This window comes from Globicephala melas, chromosome 4 (genome assembly GCF_963455315.2).
Source record: "Globicephala melas chromosome 4, mGloMel1.2, whole genome shotgun sequence".
NCBI classification, from domain to species: Eukaryota; Metazoa; Chordata; class Mammalia; order Artiodactyla; family Delphinidae; genus Globicephala; species Globicephala melas.
The window spans coordinates 31,843,076-31,862,005 of record NC_083317.1 but is presented as its reverse complement, the minus strand read 5'-3'; the positions used below and the strand labels follow the sequence as shown (position 1 = coordinate 31,862,005).

Genomic DNA, 18,930 nt, shown 5'->3' with positions numbered 1-18,930 from the left:
CATTTAAGTCATGTCCACCTTTTTGATACTATATCTAATGCTGTAATTCCCATCTCTAAGTCTTTGAGTCAAGCCTCTTCTCAAACCTTTAACCTATTTGGATGCCTACCCCATCAGTAGATGACTTCTGTTTCTCATCATCCTGCCGCTCCCCTCATGATGCGTTCATTAAAGATAGGCAGGTATTTCTCTACAGATTTCATTCTAGAGAATCAGACCCTTATATCCAAGTACCTGTTCCTGCAGATTTTTACTGCTTGAATATCACTCAGAGCAATACATGTATCTCCAGCCATAAAGGCACTTCCCTACTTCCTGCAGCCATTTTCTCTTGCCTGTATTACTATAATGGTCCATAAGTGGTCTTTGTTGCCTTTAGCCTTGCCCTTTCTTCAATCTAATCTTCTTGCTGCAGACTGTGCAGAGGCATTTTCCTAAAATGCGACACTGATCAAGTCTCTCCATTGCTTAAAATCTCTCAATGACTTCTCATTTCCCTTAGAATAAAGGCAAGATTCCTTAATGTAGCAATCAAGGCCCTTTGTGACCTGACCGCTGCATGCCTTCCTTTGCCTACCCATTGCCACTCCCCCCCTCCCTGTTCCTGTTGCCTTTACTCTAAGTTTCTTCCAGTTCCTGGAATGACCAGTGCTCTTGATCTTGGGTGGCCTCAGCCTGCAGCAGCTTGAAGAAGGATTTCGGTTCCCCGGCCAGAGGCCGAAGTCAGGCCGCAGCAGAGAGAACGCTGAATCCTAGCCACTAGACCACCAGGGACCAGTGGCCAGCGGCAAGGCCAGGGACAAATAAATTTCCACAAAGAGACAGAAAGTAGTGAAACAAGTAAAGTGTTTATTAGAGGGAAAAAGAGTACGTGTGAATAGGCACACACAGGCGGGCTCAGAGAGAGAGTTGCACCCCCGTGGTAGTTTGAATCTCTTACGTGGGGCATTTCTTCCGGGTTTCCTTTGGCCAATCATCTTGCTTTGCCTGGCTCTGAGTCAGTATTTGGTTTATTTCAGGGTCCTCCCATGTGTGCGTGCACATCTCTTAGCCAAGATGGATTCCAGCGAAGAGGCCTGTGGGTAGGTTGACATTGCTTACTATGGGGTGGCGCCCCCCTGCATTTTTGTCCTTCAAGGAGCCTTTCTGTGTGTGTGTAGTCGGGAAGGTCTCCTTGACTTGGAGAATGAGGAATATGTGGTCTCTTTATCTCTCATCTGGGCAGGGCTCAGCTTCTCCTCCCTCCTGCTATTGTCTTCATCTTGGTATATCTGTCCACAGGGGACAAACTCCAGGCGCTCAGCCTGGGGCCCATCTATCTCCTGCCTCACTCTCAACCACTTTGAGGTCTTACCACTTGCCTTCTCATCTTCCTGGGACACCATTATCCCCTCTCTTTTTTTGGAGCTAACACTTACATATCCTTTAGATCCACGATTAAATGGCAGATGCTCTCATTAGAATCTTTCCCTGACGTCCCAGCTCTGAGATTGAAGCCAATTCTATGTGTTCCCACCGTGCCCTAGATATCTTCTGTCGTGGAGCTTTGTGAATACTGCATTACCATTGCGTATTTAATTAATTGTCTCCTCCGCTAGACTCTAAGTCCCTTCAGGCAAGGAACATATCTATTTTATTTAGCTGAATTTCTAGCATAGTCCCTAAGTTCCTGTTTCTATTGCTGCCTACAAATTACACTAAAACATAATCACCTAAAACCGTTTTGTTTTACTCACAACTCCATGAGTCAGGAATTCTGAAAGGATTCACCTGGGCAATTCATCGCCAACCCACATGGCTTCCTCTGGTCTTTGGGGCTGTGAGATCAACTTTGAAGTGAGTTTCTTCACTTACATGCCTGACGTTTCAGTGCTCCGTGACCTCTCTCTGGCTCCTTATGGAGTCTTATCCTCCAGGGGCTCTCCACCACAGCCCAGGCTTCTCGTGACATGGCGATCTCAGCGGAGTGGCACTTCTTACGTGGCAGGGAAAGGAAGTTGCCAGGCCAGTTAAGAGCTACACTCAGAACTGGCACAGTCTCACTTCTGCCACGTTCTGTGGTCAGAGCAGTCACAGGGTCCACCCAGACTCAGGAACTTAGAACTAAACTCCTTCTCTCGATGGAGGGATAGCAGGTTCTCATCCCAGAAGAGCATTGTGGATGGAAGATATTGTTATGGGCATCTTTGCAAAATACTGCCACGGACTGATACATAGTTAGCTTTACTAAGTATGAGTGCCTTAAAATCGAATCCTTCCATGTCTTAAAGTATAATCGGTAAACCATTCCCTAAGCCGTGTCCTTGTGATCCCTTTGGTCTCAGAACCTAAAAGTTCCTTCATCATAGTTAGTACACAGTAAAGAATGAGTACATTTTTTACTTTTTTTGCGTTTTTTTTTTTGGTTTTTTTGTGGTATTCGGGCCTCTCACTGTTGTGGTCTCTCCCGTTACGGAGCACAGGCTCCGGACGCGCAGGCTCAGCGGCCATGGCTCACGGGCCCAGCCGCTCCACGGCATGTGGGATCTTCCCAGACGGGGGCACGAACCCGTGTCCCCTGCATCGGCAGGCGGACTCTCAACCACTGTGCCACCAGGGAAGCCCCGTTTTTTACTTTTATGTTTACTGATTAGGGGCATTATAAATAGTGTAATGTATATGAATAAGAAATTACTGAGCTAAAACCATTATAACTTTGCAATATTTAACTAGATAAGTATTTCATACTTGCATTATTATGGATATTGCAGTTTGGGCATTCTCATTAGCTTCTGAGATATTCCATTTTTTGTCCAAAACTAGATAAACTAGATGACCAGCATAATAGGAATCTTCTCTCTTTTCAGACAATAACTATGAAAATAATAAAATTAAATGTATTTACATATACTGTTTTCAAAAGTGTCTGGTGCTATTGAGTTTACTGTAGTTGATATTTAGTGAAAAAAAATCTCTTGAAAAGTAAAAGTAAATTTTATGTATGGAACAGGAAATTTATAGATATTTTATTACTGTAGATGAACTGAGTATGATATAATTGGAAGGAAAAGAAAGAAGGCCAAGAAAAATTAAATATTTTGTCTGGTTACAAACCAGTTAATGGTTAATTATACAAAGTATTGAAACTATACCAGTTTTTAAAAAAAATCTCAAAGGTATGTATTTTCCCCCTTCCATCTTTTGCCTGGTAAATGCTATGTGGTAAACTATATAAATACCTGCTTTCATAAATCAATGGACTTTTTCCCTTCTTCTCTTGAACATGCTTATGAAGGCATCATTTTTGCAGGAGCCTAGAGTGTTGTGATTAGCAGCCATGTAGCTGTACATTATTTCAGAAGACATTGAAACCCCTCAGGGGGAAAAACTGAGAGGGTTGAGGTTCATTTGTGGCAAGTCCCACTTGAGTGCAGCATCTTGAAATAGCTTTCTGTTTTCAAATAGAGTATATTACATATTTCAAACCGTACAGGTTTATCACACGTTCCCTGGGCTTGCCTTGTTTACAGATGGCTTGAATAAATTTTTCTGTCTTTCCTCAGCATTTGTACAGGGTGGTAGTAGTTAAAAGCCAGCCCTCATTTAACATGAAGATGTTTCTGCTTCACAGAATGTGAATTATCCAAATACAACAATGCTAGCATCCTTTCATTGTGAAGCTGGCTGTCTTACATCCCTTCACTGATGGTCAAAATAGTCCCTTTTGTGCTAAAAAGTCTTACATGTATTTAAAAAAGAAGTTTCTTGTATTTTGGGTGTGCCTGCTGACAAAGACTGTAAATTGACTTTTAAGTATGGTATTTTATAACAATCCAAATTAAATAAAGGTTTTCATCCTGTGTGTGTAACACACTCCATATTGAAACAATTATCCATTTTAATCTCTTAAATAACTTCAGCTTTGGCATATTCTTCATGTTTCTTCTAGTGCCACACACAGATGCATTAGAAACGACCCAGAAATGAAAAATAACACATTACACTGAAGAACTGTGTATGTGTATATATATCACATATGTATATATATATATGTGTATGTGTGTATATATGTGTGTAATAGCACCATTCTTAGAGGAAAGGCCATGGCCTTGGAAATGGAATGTGGGATTAAATTCTAAATTTGATACATACTAGTTGTGGGAACTTTGGGAAGGTCCTTAATTTCAATGTCCTCTGAATTTCAATCTCCTTATCTGTTAAAATAATAATAAAATAAGTACCCTGGAAAGTTGTTGAGAAAATTAAATGAGTTAACGTTGTAAAATACTTAGCTGCAAAGTAGGTGCTCAATAAATTAGTTAACTGTAGTATTTTAGTAATCATTCATTTTTAATGCTTTCCATTTGTGTTAATAAAACATGTTTATTGAAGTGCCTCAATTCATTGGGATAAAAAGCACAACACTTTTTTCTTCGAACAACTGCCATGCCACCCTAACCACTGTGCTATATTGAACTTCCGTTTCCCTCTCTATAGCAGGTCCCTAAGTTAGATCTTGACCAGATCCTATATGATTTTTTTTGTTTGTTTGCTTTCTTTTAATTTAAGACCCGGTCCTGTTAATTTTAAAACCATAATCATGCATTACCAGATTTTTTTGCAGATTGCACATGCCTGTGGCCATGGTGGCATGGAGTAATGGGTGTGTTCTCTTTTTAATCACTTCCTTCCTCACTCTTCCCAGTGCATTCTCCCAAGCGCTAAGGCGAGGAAAAGGGCACATAAAAAGAGCAAAGTAGATGAGGATCCGATCTTCTCTTTGGTTAGCCCGACTGACTGTTCTGTCTCATCTTGCTCTCTGAGTATCACAAGAATGGTGAGGGAAGGGGGCTGGCACCAACTTCCTCCACTGATGAAGGACTCAGTCCTGGACAGCATCGATAGGCATTTGTAGTCCTTGAACAATTTAGCCACATCTTCAGGTGGACTACCAGTGAGTGGCATTCATGCCATATCTCTCCTAGCCTCCCAAGCCATAGGGTCACCAGATTACACTAGATCCTAATGTCACTTACCCTCCAACACTAGTGCTCAGGTCGGCAGGCTTATTTGGAATCTATCCTCTTTACTTCTCAGGAGCACAGAATTTGATGAGGTGTTGTCATGACTCTTCCAAATGATATTCCCCTTATGTCATCTTTTTAACCTTGCTTAGAGAGCACTGGGACTGTTGAGCACATCACTAAGTAGTCCTCCAAGTGGAAATCACTATATGTATCCCTTTTTTCAGGCACTTTCCTAATTAGGAGTTAATCTCTTGGCATTCTCCAGCCTTGGGAATAGCTTATTTCCACAAACCTTGCTTTCCACTAATGTCCAAAAGCTCTCTACCTTCTCAGTCATCTTATATTCACTGTGTGTGATGGTGTTGGAGGGTAGGAGGACTGCTTTTCACTGATGGTCCCCAGATCTGTGGAGAGATGGTTGAAACCAGTTATTGGTAACTGTGAACTTAAATTGTAGGGTACTGCTTTATTTTGTCCTGAACTTTGGCACTTAACTTCCAGAGCATCAAGAAAAATACCTGTAAGCATTTTGTTAAACAGGTGGAATAATGGTAAAAGCAATATACTTGCAGATGGCTAATAATCTTTATAAGTAAGTAATTTGGAGAAAAACTGCTCTTGGCTCTTAGACCTTTTTAATAGACTAAAATCTAAAGGAAATTGTGTCATATGCTCAGTGCATAATTTTTTAATCCTATAAAATTCTACTCTCTATAGTCAAAATGAATGAGTCCATTTGCTTACAATGGTGGGAGTGGCAATGAAGGAAAGGGAAAGGAACATGTTTATATGTTTATGGAGCAGCCTGTTTCAGGACTGATGTCTGCTGTCTTTGATCATAATAAGCTGTCAATAATATTCCATACACTTTAGGACAAATACATAGATGTCAATTTTGAAATAGGTATTACTTACCCCTGTTTTAACTGAACGTAATCCAAAAGATAAAACGTAAGGAGACTTATAGATAGATGAGTATATTTCTATTAAGCTTGAATCAAAAGGTAGCCCACCATGCTTCAAAGTACCTCTGGGGCTTCCCTGGTGGCGCAGTGGTTGAAAGTCCGCCTGCCGATGCAGGGGACACGGGTTCGTGCCCCGTTCCGGGAAGATCCCACATGCCACGGAGCGGCTGGGCCCGTGAGCCATGGCCGCTGAGCCTGCGCGTCCGGAGCCTGTGCTCCACAACAGGAGAGGCCACAACAGTGAGAGGCCCGCGTACCGCAAAAAAATTTTTAAAAAAGTACCTCTGGTTTTGAGGTAAATTTCTTACAACTCAGAATAAAACATACACATGCTCTGATTTACCGTTGTTTTTCCTGAACAAATTATCTCCACGGAAGCAAAGACTTGTGAATTTCTTGGTTAATTTATGCTTTTGTGTCCTAAGTAATGAGCTAAGCCATACCTGTTTATTCATTTTCCTGCAGACGGCAGCCGGTGAGCCCTCCTCCACCTCCACGGCCGATTTCCCCACCCCATACTTACGGCTACATTTCAGGACCCCTTGTCTCAGATATGGATACGGATGTGCCAGAAGAGGAAGAAGACGAAGCCGACATGGAAGTAGCCAAGATGCAGACCAGAAGGCTTTTGTTACGCGGGCTTGAGCAGACCCCTGCCTCCAGTGTTGGGGACCTGGAGAGCTCTGTCACTGGGTCCATGATCAATGGCTGGGGCTCAGCCTCAGAGGAGGACAACATTTCCAGCGGACGCTCCAGTGTTAGTTCTTCTGACGGCTCCTTTTTCACCGATGCCGATTTTGCCCAGGCAGTGGCAGCAGCAGCAGAGTACGCTGGTCTGAAAGTGGCACGGCGCCAAATGCAGGATGCTGCTGGTAAGTCGTCCGCTTTTCTCCAAGCTGGGAAAGAAAATTCGATGTGCATTTGTCAGTTGCTGATTGGAGATCCATAATCGTATGTTGCTGATTATGGAGATCCATAATCTTATGTCCTATATGAAATGCAACTATTATTACTCTTTTTTTTTTTTGGCTGCCTAAGGAAACCAAGGTCCAAGATGATGATGTAGCTTGCTTATTCCCTTTTTCATAACAGGCTTTTTAAATCTTCTATTTTATTTTTATTTAATAAATCTTCTATTTTATTTTTATTTAATAAATCCTATGTAATGTGAGTGAAGCTACCTGAAAAGTCTTCATTTTTAAGATAGTCTTAGCAAATATATGTACAATTTCTTTTGGAATGTATATGGTCAATTAAATGAGGTTTGTGTTATATGGGTTTTTTTAAGATGTAAAAAGTCACCAAAATAAAATTCATTGAGGTAGTTCTCTCATCCCATTTAATTAGAAAGTGTCTAGGAGAAATAGATAAATGTCCGGAGGGGACACTCAACCATTGGAAACTGGGCTGTTTCTCCTTAACCCCTATTCTCTTCATGCCCTCTCAATTAGAACACTCATTTAATTGAGAAGATATAAAGACGTTTGTACTATACACACATTTTCAAGCATAAGTATGTTTGACACTTAAAGTATACATTGTTAATCTAATAATTTGGAGAGCAAGTTAATCCAAACGCTTATGTATTTTTTCCATCTATTTTCCCTTTTCATTGCCAGTAGCCTGTTTTTAATTATTGTATATCCATTCTTATGTTTTAACCCATTTTTACTTATCTCCCACTCCCAACTCTGTTTAGAAAGTAAATAATATGAGAAAGAAAAAAATTTTAATTTAAATCATACATTTATCACATGATTTTCATTTCTGTATAATGGAATATGTACATATATACATTCATATACATGTTGAGTGTATATATATTTCTGGTAACCAAGAAAATATGAATAGAATAAAAATAATGTGGTCAAAAAGAGAGCTATTTCTGAGAAAGACCATCACAACAAATCAATAATTGCTATTTTGTTCTATTTTTCTTAGTTTAATAACTATCACATTGGTAGTTTTCCATGTTCTCTTCAGATATTGGATTGGTCATTATTTCTTATCAGTGTAGAATATATTCAGAGAAAATTTAACTCACATCATAAAGTTTTCTTTTCCTATATATTATTTATCAGAAATGTGTTGCAGGAAAAAAGAATGTCTAATATCTCTCAAACTATTATCATAGAATGCATACTTATTTCAGCCAGCCCTATACTTTATGATATTCAACCAAATTTCCTTTTTCTCTCCTAGTTGCTTCTGGGTATAATAAAATAAGTATGCAAACATATCTATCGTTCCTAATAAATAAATAACATTTAACTTTATATATAGCTTTTGTTTCTCCTTATTTTTTAATCTTCTGTAAAAAAATAAATAAATAAGTGAAATTAAGCATCTCAAACTACTGCTTTCAGATTGCATTAAGCGTGTGTTTCAGTTCATTAAATCAACAAGACATAGAAATAATGTCGAAAATGCATCTGCGAACGACCTTATGCCTTAGGGTCTATGAGCAGTAGATGGCCTTACACAATAGAATGAGTAATGGGTTCAGTCTCAGCCCTAATTCTCTTTTCATGGATATGTAACTTTAATTGTAATAGTCTCCATCATAGCTAAAAAGAGTTTGGTTTAATATTTTATTGTACTGTAATTTAGTGGCTCTTCTGGTTTTCGTTCGGTTCATAATTATAATGAACTAAACAGGCATTGGACTCTGCTTATTAAAGTGTTCTTTTCAGGAAAGGGTGCTGCTTATCATATGACTTGAAGTTAATATGAATGAATAATCCAATCACATTGCTTCTCACTTGGCTGCATTAATGTCTTTTACTTAATATGCTTCCGTTAGCACATTTAAATGTGTTGATTTTACTAGATGTGGCTTCTTCTGTTTATAGCCAAAACACATATTGTCTAGGTCTCTCTGAGGTTTCTTGTAGTACAACAGAAAGTTCTGGATTTGAATCTCTGGAATTTCAAGGAACCAAAATAACAAAGGTCAAGTGTAGGGCCAATAGATCTCCACTGCCATTATGGATTAAATATTTTGTGCTGTTGTAATATGTCTCTGTAAGAAAAAGCCAGAGAATTGGAGAGCACCGCAGTGCACCACGTCTGATTAGCAGATTCATTTATCACCTGTGAATATTGTCCCTCTAAAATCAAATAACCGAAAACAACTACCTATACCATCACCAAAAAATATAAAAGTCTCTGGAGGGGGTCACTTTAAATATCCATAACCAGCAAATAAGTATCTTGTGAGAGAAAAGGGGTGTGAGTAATTTTTGGCAGGTCTGAATACGTGAGCTAGCTTAATTCCAGGCCACCTTAAGAGAAAATATCTGAGAATGTATTAAGATACTAGGAATCTGTCTTCAAAGAATAGCACAAACATATTTAATTAAAATAAGGGATGTATTTTGTACTGTTCATTCTTAGAATATGAATTTCTTAAGGGCCCTGGCTATTCCTTTTGAGAAAGCAACAGACATTGGATATATTATGTAAAAATTTAATTAACATTTTTGCTTAATCATAACACTTTAGTGAAGGTAGATGCAACAGTCAAAATGCTTTTCTTTAATAAATAGGTATCAGAATAAAGGTACCATGGTTAAAAGAAAGAGCCTGCAAATGCTTTTAGGGTATTTTTTCCAGTGGATAGCTCAAGCAGAATAAGAAGAATCCTATTGTTTACTAGAATAGTTTATTTAAGCTTTTTTTTTTTAATTAGGGATGTTTATAGTTTTAGTGTTTTATTTTGATTATTAGTGTTAAATTAAATTAAACTTTATTGGTGAGTTTGGCTCTGATATTTTTCCTCAGGCCGCCGACATTTTCATGCATCCCAGTGTCCTAGACCCACAAGTCCTGTTTCCACAGACAGCAACATGAGTGCTGCGGTAGTACAGAAGGCTAGACCAGCCAAGAAACAAAAACACCAGCCAGGACATCTGCGCAGAGAAGCCTACACAGATGGTAAGTCCATTGAAATGTATGGAAACATCTATGAATCTCTCCTCTTTACCCTGGCTCTCCAGGACTTGAAAATGCATCCACTGACATTAGAAATTACATTAAAAATTCATTAAACAGTAAGCCTCATATTACTTATAGGAATGATTGACTTCCATATCTTGTCAGGCATCTGAAGTCCCTGAAGTTTTCTAGTAAGTAGGTTATTTCAGAAAGTAAAACAATGTATAATACTTTTAATATTCTTAAAAGGTTATTATATAGTCTTAAACAAATAGACATTATTGTAGTTGAAGTCATGGCATAGGGTTAACCTTCATCACATTCACCGATAACTCTTCTGAAATGTCCTCACTTTTTTTCCTGGTGAATTTTGCATTCAAATAGAAGACAATAAGCTCATTTGAACATAAATTCTAACTATAGTGATGATATGAACAGTTAGTCTGTGCCCCAAAATGCAAATCGAATCATCTTCCTTCATGCCTTCACATACAGTATCCATTCTCACTGAAGAAGTAAGGCTTGTATTCTCCAGGGAGCACAGGAGAATACCGCAAACATAGTGATGTTTTCTAGAGAAAGCCTTTAATGAAAGTGCCTCAGGTGGCCCGGCATTTATTAAACTGCCACCTTCTCGTTTTATAAAACAACCCCAAGGGCTTTGTTGGAAATTCACGTAAGATAAATTCTCTCAGACTCACCCATCTTGTCAAGTTTGCTGAACCTGCTAAAGGGTTGGGGGGAGAAGATTGTCACAGGCGCTGTTCCCCAACCTGATAGAACCTTCATTACCAGTCAGCAATGTTTCGCAAAGGGCATCATTTTCCACTACCATATGAAAGACCAATGTTATAGATCCTTATCCAAGGTTACAAGGAAGGTTTTCTGAGGCACTTCTCTGATTCCTGCCACTTGACAGAAAAAATTTAAACAAAGCTCACAGCATGATGAGCACAAGTAATTTTGCAATGAGTGGCTGTCCATGCTATTATCTATACTTTATTCGGAGTATTTTCTCTCACTAGCATCTATCTGATATTAGACTACATTAAATACTGGCATGACACAGCGCACCTGGGCCTCCTGGATCCTGCCCAGGACTCTTTTGTCAGCGAAACTGAGCTGTCAGAATATTATCCGGTTTTGAAGGGTTATTATAGTGGCTTTGTGCATGTTTCCCTCTGTGAAGGGACAAACACTAGGTGTAAATCCCCAAACTCTATTGGCAGTTTTACATTTATGGGATCCCTATAATGGCATCTTACAAGTTTTATAGCTCTTCTATCAGTTTTTATTATCTAGAAGAGAGTGCTCCTAAGAGAAAACTGGTCAAACATCAAACCTTGATGTAAATACATCTAGGTTGAATACATCAGGGAAAAAACCTAGCCTAAAGGTTTGTGTAGCTCTTTCTACCTCTTATTTATACTTGTTTCAAGGGGCTTCTGGCATTGAGTGATGCTTTTTAAAATGCTTTAAAACTAACACGGTATTGTGAAGCAATTATACTCCAATAAAAAAAAATGCTTTAAATAATGTAAACATGCCAGTTAAAGGGCATAGTGTTGCAGTTACAAATTACACTGTGCTTGAAAATTGTGATCTATATTTATTGCCCCACGTTCTGTAGTACTTATTTCAGTGTGTTTAATAATTAAATATAAATTCTAACTAATCCCTGAATAACAGCTATTAAATTGAATGATGAAGCAACCAAGTTATTTTTTAAGTTAATTTCAGAAATACCAAAGAAATATGTTAAAATATTTGAAAGCGAAAAAGTTAATAAATATTATTTAAATTTCTAAATGTTCATTTCACAAGTGATTATGCAGAGTAGTCATAATATATACCACAATGTAGAAGCCAGTAATTATTTTCTCTAAGTCACAGAAATAGACAAAATTGAGATACAACTAAAGCTGTTTTTTAAATACTAGCTTTACCTTCCTTTTAGCATTTTGATAACCAACTGTCTTTTAGTTATGTTTACTGTACTAACAAGTCTTGAATATAATTCTGGATGCTTTCTGATTCGGTAACAAAAAAAATAACAAAGCTATGTGTTATTTTATACATTTCCATAATGCATATTGATGAACCATAATCACTTAAATGCAGATACTTCTTAATGCACCCAATAAAAGAAATGCACATACTCTTGATAGTACTGATTATAGCATGGAAACAAACATCATTTTATCAGAAATCACTTTCTCATTTTTTGAAAAAACTATTTACAGTTCATTCATGAAGAAACTCAATTGCAGATACAATTTGTACAGTTATTAAAGAAAGAGAGAGAGGAAAGGGAAAGAAAGAATTTAAAGAGCTGCCAGTTGTGAAAATGAGAATTAAATATATTAGTAAGACCTGGAGGTTCTTTCGTTTTTGCTTTTTATGATTAAAATACATCAACTGTGATGGATGAGTTTGATTATTGTCAATAGACTTCTTATGTGAGCTATTTTCAGCCTATGGTATGTCAGTCGAGTGTGCAGCATCTTTACTTTGTCAATTTTGTTCAAATTATCAGTTTCCTTTGCAGAATTTTTGTAAATTCTATAAGGAGAGATAAAGAGTGGCTGGGTCTCAAATGATAAAGAGTAATTTGTGATGATCCTTGTCAGTCAGCTCTGATTAGTTTTCTAGGGCTATCCTAAGAAAGTACCAGAAACTAGGTGACTTAAACAACAGAAATTTATTTCCTCACAGTTCTGGAGGCTAAAAGTCCAAGATCACGGGGTAGGCAGGGTTGGTTTCTTCTGAAGCCTCTCTTCTTGGCTTGTAGATGACCACCTTCTCCCTGTGTCTTCACTTGGTCTTCCCTCAGTGAATGTATGTGCCCTCTTCTTATAAGGACACCAGTCAGGTTAGATTAGGGCCTACCCTAAGGACCTCATTTTAATTTAGTTACCTCTTTAAAGACCCTGTCATCAAATACAAGTCACATTCTGAGGCACTGGGAATGAGGACTTCAACATGTGAATTTCGGAGGGGACACAATTCAGCCCGTAACAGCCCACAAGCCCCTAATCCATGGCACTGTGCCATACCTTGTTTGCAGGTAAATTCTGGGTCTCATAAACACTCAGGGAGTACTCATTGCAAAGCAGAAGGCTGCATGCTATTGACACACTGACAGGCAGAATCCAACTCTTTATTTATTTCATATTTGCCGCTTCCAAGTTTAACCCAGATGAAGGGTAGGATTAAAATATATGAATATTTATCAGTCAGACTTTTATCGAGTTAAAGCCAAGCATAAGTGCATTTCTAGGACCTTCTAATTGATTCTTTCCACCGCTTTTCAACCCCTTCTGAAGCATTTACATACTTGATTTAAAAACCAAATCTACATTATTTCTCCAGCTCTACTTTTCATAAATTATAAATTCACCACCCTCTTTGGAATGATGCTGTTTTGACTTGATATATCATTAATTACAAGGTCTGGGAATTTAAGTAGTTAAGTAAATAGTGTGCTGGATCTCCATAGTGAGTTAACGCCGGCAGAATTGTCTCCATGTGTATGTTCTTACGTATTACTTTACATGCATTATATTGGTATTTAGACAGTCTTGTATAAAGAATGGTGTTTATATGATTGTATAAAGGAAGAGTCTATACATATATATGAGTTCCATAATCCCATTTGTTAAACCCAATTTTAGCTATTAGGGGTATGAACTGGATGAAAGTACTATTTATCACTTTATGAAATATAGAATTGTTTATACTATGATAATCCCTGATTTGACTCAGGGATTTTACAATACCTAAAAAAGAATTTATTTGGTAATCTGTTTATATTAAGAAATTACGCCCACCAGCATTCCCCTCTGTCACTTATATACAGTGGCAATTATATGCAGGAAGTTAGAACTCTTAGAAATATCATTGGATTCTCTTCTCTTTTTCTACCTGTATTATAGATACAGGTGTATCTATATACCTATATAGAGCATCCAGTAATAGATTTTGTCTCAAGAGTTATAGATTCCCAAGGCTTTGTATGATCTTATGATAGTGATAATCATCAGCTTTGCGATCCAATAAGCACAGACATTTTACGATTTGATGATAGTGGCAGTCATCAGCTTCCTGATAAACTGTGTTTGCAATCAGTTTGAGTTTGTAGCAAGCAGATAGTGCAGAAATGAGCCTGCAGTCACTCATTCGCTCTGCTTCCAGGTATGTTCTGAATTAGGCTTTTCTCCTCGCATTGTCAGTCCCAGGCCAAGTCTGAACTTAGAACAGCTCAGCCTTGGGCCTCTTGGCTTTAAGCCACTCACTACAATCTGTCTTCTAACTCTTTGGTTGTTTTTAATAAACAAGCAGCAGATGAGGGAGAATATCATGATAGTACTTTTTTTTTAAGTGTTGTTTTAAAACAAATTGTTAAAGTCGTAAAGGAGGAAAATCAACACTAGTGACAACAGCAATTTATGTTGTAAGACAAAAAAATCTTTTGATTTTCCCAGATTCTTGGGAAAATTAATGCTATGGACTGTACTTTGGCCCCCATTTTATTTTTATTATTATTTAAAAAATTTTTTTGTGGTACGCGGTCCTCTGACTGCTGTGGCCTCTCCCATTGCGGGGCACAGGCTCTGGACGCGCAGGCTCAGCGGCCATGGCTCACGGGCCCAGCCGCTCCGTGGCACCTGGGATCTTCCCGGACCGGGGCACGAACCCGTGTCCCCTGCATCGGCAGGCAGACTCTCAACCACTGTGCCACCAGGGAAGCCCATGGCCCCCATTTTAGACAAAAAGTATTGAGGCCGTTTACATGAAAAGGAGAACATGGTGAGCTGTGAGAACTAACAACAACAACAAAATGCAAGTTACAGTCTGACCACTTTTAATAATGGAGTCCTAAGTAAAACAGCTGGTAGTAAGATGGTACCTCAAGCTTTCTGCTTTCAAAAACCAATACAACAAATTCTAATGCCTTAGTTATATAGCACATAAGGTCAAAAGAAAATTAGTTTTTAAAAATTCGTATCTACTTAAGGAACAAAAGAAAAGGATTAATTATTTTTTAAAAAAATAAAATAATGAGAAATACTAGATTAAAACTGTTGCTTCCTAGAACCCTTAATTTGCTATTATATTAAGAACTTTCAAGGCACAATTTTAATATTCAAGAGTTTATTATGCTGGTATATGTAAATGATAGTCAGTGGACCATTGCTAATAATAGTAAAATATCTGGAAATAACCTAAATATTCCTCTGTAGGGATTGATATGAATAATGATATATTCATAAAACAGAACATTATACAAACTTTTCATAAAAAGAGGTAATTATATGTACACATATGAAAATGTATACAACTACACAGGTGAAAAAAGTGCAATCCCTTTTACGTTACTAAGAAAGCAGACAGCCACTCTACACAATCCCAGATGTGGCCATTTTACATAGTTCCTAATGTGAATGGTGTTCCCTGGAGTTTTGCAACTTGGCAGCCCTGCTTTAGATGCATAAATAATTTCTGGAATGATCTATAAAAACCTATTCAAACTGATTACCTCTGCACCAATACTGAGGATTGGAAATGAAGGTAGGGAGGTATAAAGGATTGTATTTCCTAGTCTTTATGTACTTCTGAATTTTTACCATGTGAGTGTATATTTTTTGTGGAAAATCTTAATGTTAAGTTTGTAATAACTAAGCATTTAATACATGTTCTGTACATGTTTTAGTTGACTTATTCTATCACACAGACATTTCTCTGCAAATATGGAAACATTACCATTTCTAAAGTCATGACGAAAAAAACTATGCTGATAATTCCCAAATCTCTGTGTCTCTGGTTTTGACCTCCCTTGAAATTCAGATTTTATGTACAACGACCTGCTGGACATCTCTATTTGGATACTTCAAAAGCTCCTCCTATTTACTTTTCTAGAATAGAACTCACGTTCTTCCCTTACAAACCATCTCTTCCTCACCCCTATATTCCTCATCTTCAGAGATGTTTCTCTCATTCCTCTAGTCAACTATGGCAAAAATCCTAAAAGTTATCTAATGGATAGTCTTCCCCTATTATATTCAATTGATCATTAAATAATACTGATTTTTTCTTCCTTTTACTTTCTCAAACATATCTACTCTCCATCTGAACAGGCAACAATACAATTCTATCTCCTATCATTACTTACTGAGCTATTAAAATAACTTCTTGGCCTCCTGGATTCAAGACTTTCCTTTTAATCCATCCTCCAGACTACACCAGAACAGCCTAAAACTGGAAGCTATTCATAGTCTTCTATTAACTTTCCAGCTATTACTAGGTTATTTACTTCTTTTCCCTGGAGTATGTACATAGGAGTCATTTTTAAAAAATAACACCACTTAAAGGAAATGAATTTTCTAGAAATCAAATTTTATGCCTAATTTTATCTTTAAGTATGTCTATAATAGAAGTTGAATTATATATAATATCCAATTATGTGTAATATATTAATATATAATTATAGATATAGATTAAATTATATTTATACTAGTGATCATCTTGTTTAAAATCTGTGGGTGCATATACAAAGTGGAGAGATCCCATCAGTGAATGGTAGATTGTGAACATCCGATAGAATGAAATAGTAGTATAAACAACACTGAACCAAAAATTAAGAATTTGGGGGCATTAGTCCTGGTTCTGATCATATTTACCTTTAAGATTGGAAAATAACTTAAGATCTGTGTGTTTGAGTTTCCCTATCTACAAAATGAGAAAGGATTCAGGGTGGATTAGGGATGGCAAATAGGTCTCAACTCAAGTGCCAGCCTCAGTCAATTTGAAGTGATTGCCTCAAGCGTAAGGGTATCCATCTGGAATCAGCAACATTACGCTGAAATCAATTGGGAAAATCTGCCGTGGTTGCAGTAGAGAAAGTTATGGCATACATACCCACCATGGTAGCCATCCCAAGACCAGATAACCTCTAAGTCCCAGCTCTATGATTCAATATTCCTGTGCTAGATAAAAATGAGAGTACATTAAAATTGTTGGTCATCTTATTCCTTGGTTGCCTTCAGTTGTTCCAGTTCATTTAAGATATATTATCTCACAGTTGAATGTGACTCTAATGGCAATGCTAATGTTGACAACTTTATAAGTGGCAAACTTTTACAGTATTTTAAATATTTCTTTTTAGATCTTCCACCTCCTCCTGTGCCACCTCCTGCTATAAAGTCACCCACTGCCCAATCCAAGGCACAGCTGGAGGTACGACCTGTAATGGTGCCAAAACTCCCTTCCATAGAAACGAGAACAGACAGATCATCAGAGAGAAAAGGAGGCAGTTACAAGGGGAGAGAAGTATTGGATGGAAGACAAGTTGCTGAAATGCGACCAAATCCAGGTGACCCCAGAGAAGCACAGGAACAGCAAAATGATGGGAAAGGACGAGGAAACAAGGCAGCAAAACGAGACCTTCCACCAGCAAAGACTCATCTCATCCAAGGTACTGATTTAGTCAAGCAGCCAATAAATATAGATTGAACATGTTTGCATGGTACTCTGCTAGGTTCTTTAGGATCCTGTGCAAAGGGTGAGATTTAGAAATTTGCTCTCTGTTGGAGGAGACAGGCATGCTCCCAGATAATTTGAATACAGTTAATTCTAATACATGACATATGCAAGTCTTCCTTGGAGAGGTGCCAACTGAGTTGAATTTTAAAGGAAAGCATGATTTCCACAAGTTAAACAGGGAGAAGGGGATATCTGGCAAAGGAAATTAGTGGTGAAAAAATATGAAAGTGGGAAAATGAATGTTTGATGAATACTTATTTACAGTTTGGTTGGAGAATTAGATACTTGGGGACAGGGACAAATGGTAAAAGATACAGCTAGAAAGGTGGTTTAGCCTGACTGGGAAGGCAGGGAATACTATTCTGAAGAGTCTGGGATTTATGATATGGGCAGTGATGAGCCAGCCAAAAATCTGATCAAGAAATTACATAATCAGATTTGTGTTTTAAAAAAATAAGTGACAGCACTCTACAGTGAAGGAAGAGTCGGGAATTGGGTAGCTGAAAGTATCAGAACATTGCAAAATAATCTAGGTATAAAATATGAAAGCACTGAATTAAAACAGTTATGCAAATTAGAAGGAGAAACAAGCTACATAGGCATTTCAGAGGTAGACCTTATAGGACTTGGTGACTAATTGAATGTAAAAAAGTAAAATGAACTAATGAAGTAAAAGAAAAGTTACTCAGATGTTAACTAGATGGCTCTCTATGACTAGTGGAACATAATTGTATTAACCAATGTAAAGAAGAATGGGGAAAAGGAAAAAAGTCTTGTGGAAAATAACTTCAGTTATGAATGGATTAAGGTACTGACAAGAACACAGATATGAAGAAAATCAATAAGAACTTAGAGAACTAAGTTTAAAGATCAGGAGAAAGGTTGTAGGTAGAGAGTGGATTTTAGAACCAGCAACACAGAGGTGAAAATTGTTTGAATTACAAAAGCTAAATTATCTTGCAGTGAGTGATACGGTAGATAATGTTTAACAATCAGTTCTCTGGAAAGAAAACAAAACAAACCTCCAGTTTGTAGCCATTTGCTTACTTCTGTTGTGCAATTACTCCCAAAATGGCTAGTTTCAAGCTACTACTATGAAATCAGTGTATGTGGAGTTGGGAGGAGACGAGTACAGTGAGCTCTTATGAGAACAAGTGAGCTCTCTCCAACACACCACAGTCAGAGATGATTGTATTTAAAGGTTACCCATGGGGAGAGGGAAAGGGGGAGGGGCAGGATAGGAATGGGGAATAAAGAGGTACAGACTACTATGTATAAAATAAATAAGCTACAAGAATATATTGTACAGCACAGAGAATATAGCCATTACTTTAAATAGAGCCTAATGTATAAAAATATTGAATCACTCCGTTGTGCACCTGAAACTAATATAATGTTATAAATCAACTACACTTCAATAAAAATACATACATACATACATACTTACATGTTCGGCAGAGGGACATTCTATATAGAAACTG

General features: G+C 37.6%; 1 protein-coding gene across 12 annotated transcripts in view; it reads left to right on the top strand.

Annotated features, from left to right (window-relative positions):
* The window catches only part of ROBO1 (roundabout guidance receptor 1), a 1,111,527-nt gene that overhangs the window by 1,084,971 nt on the left and 7,626 nt on the right, over positions 1-18,930 (top strand). For 7 of the 12 annotated variants that reach the window (XM_060297918.1, XM_060297919.1, XM_060297925.1 and 4 more), the window contains 4 exons: positions 1,020-1,082; positions 6,437-6,843; positions 9,755-9,907; positions 17,073-17,381. In XM_060297918.1, the coding sequence (XP_060153901.1) occupies positions 1,020-1,082; positions 6,437-6,843; positions 9,755-9,907; positions 17,073-17,381 (932 nt within the window). The remainder of the gene's footprint in view (positions 1-1,019; positions 1,083-6,436; positions 6,844-9,754; positions 9,908-17,072; positions 17,382-18,930) is intronic. The other 5 variants (XM_060297927.1, XM_060297923.1, XM_060297921.1 and 2 more) reach the window with 1 other exon arrangement.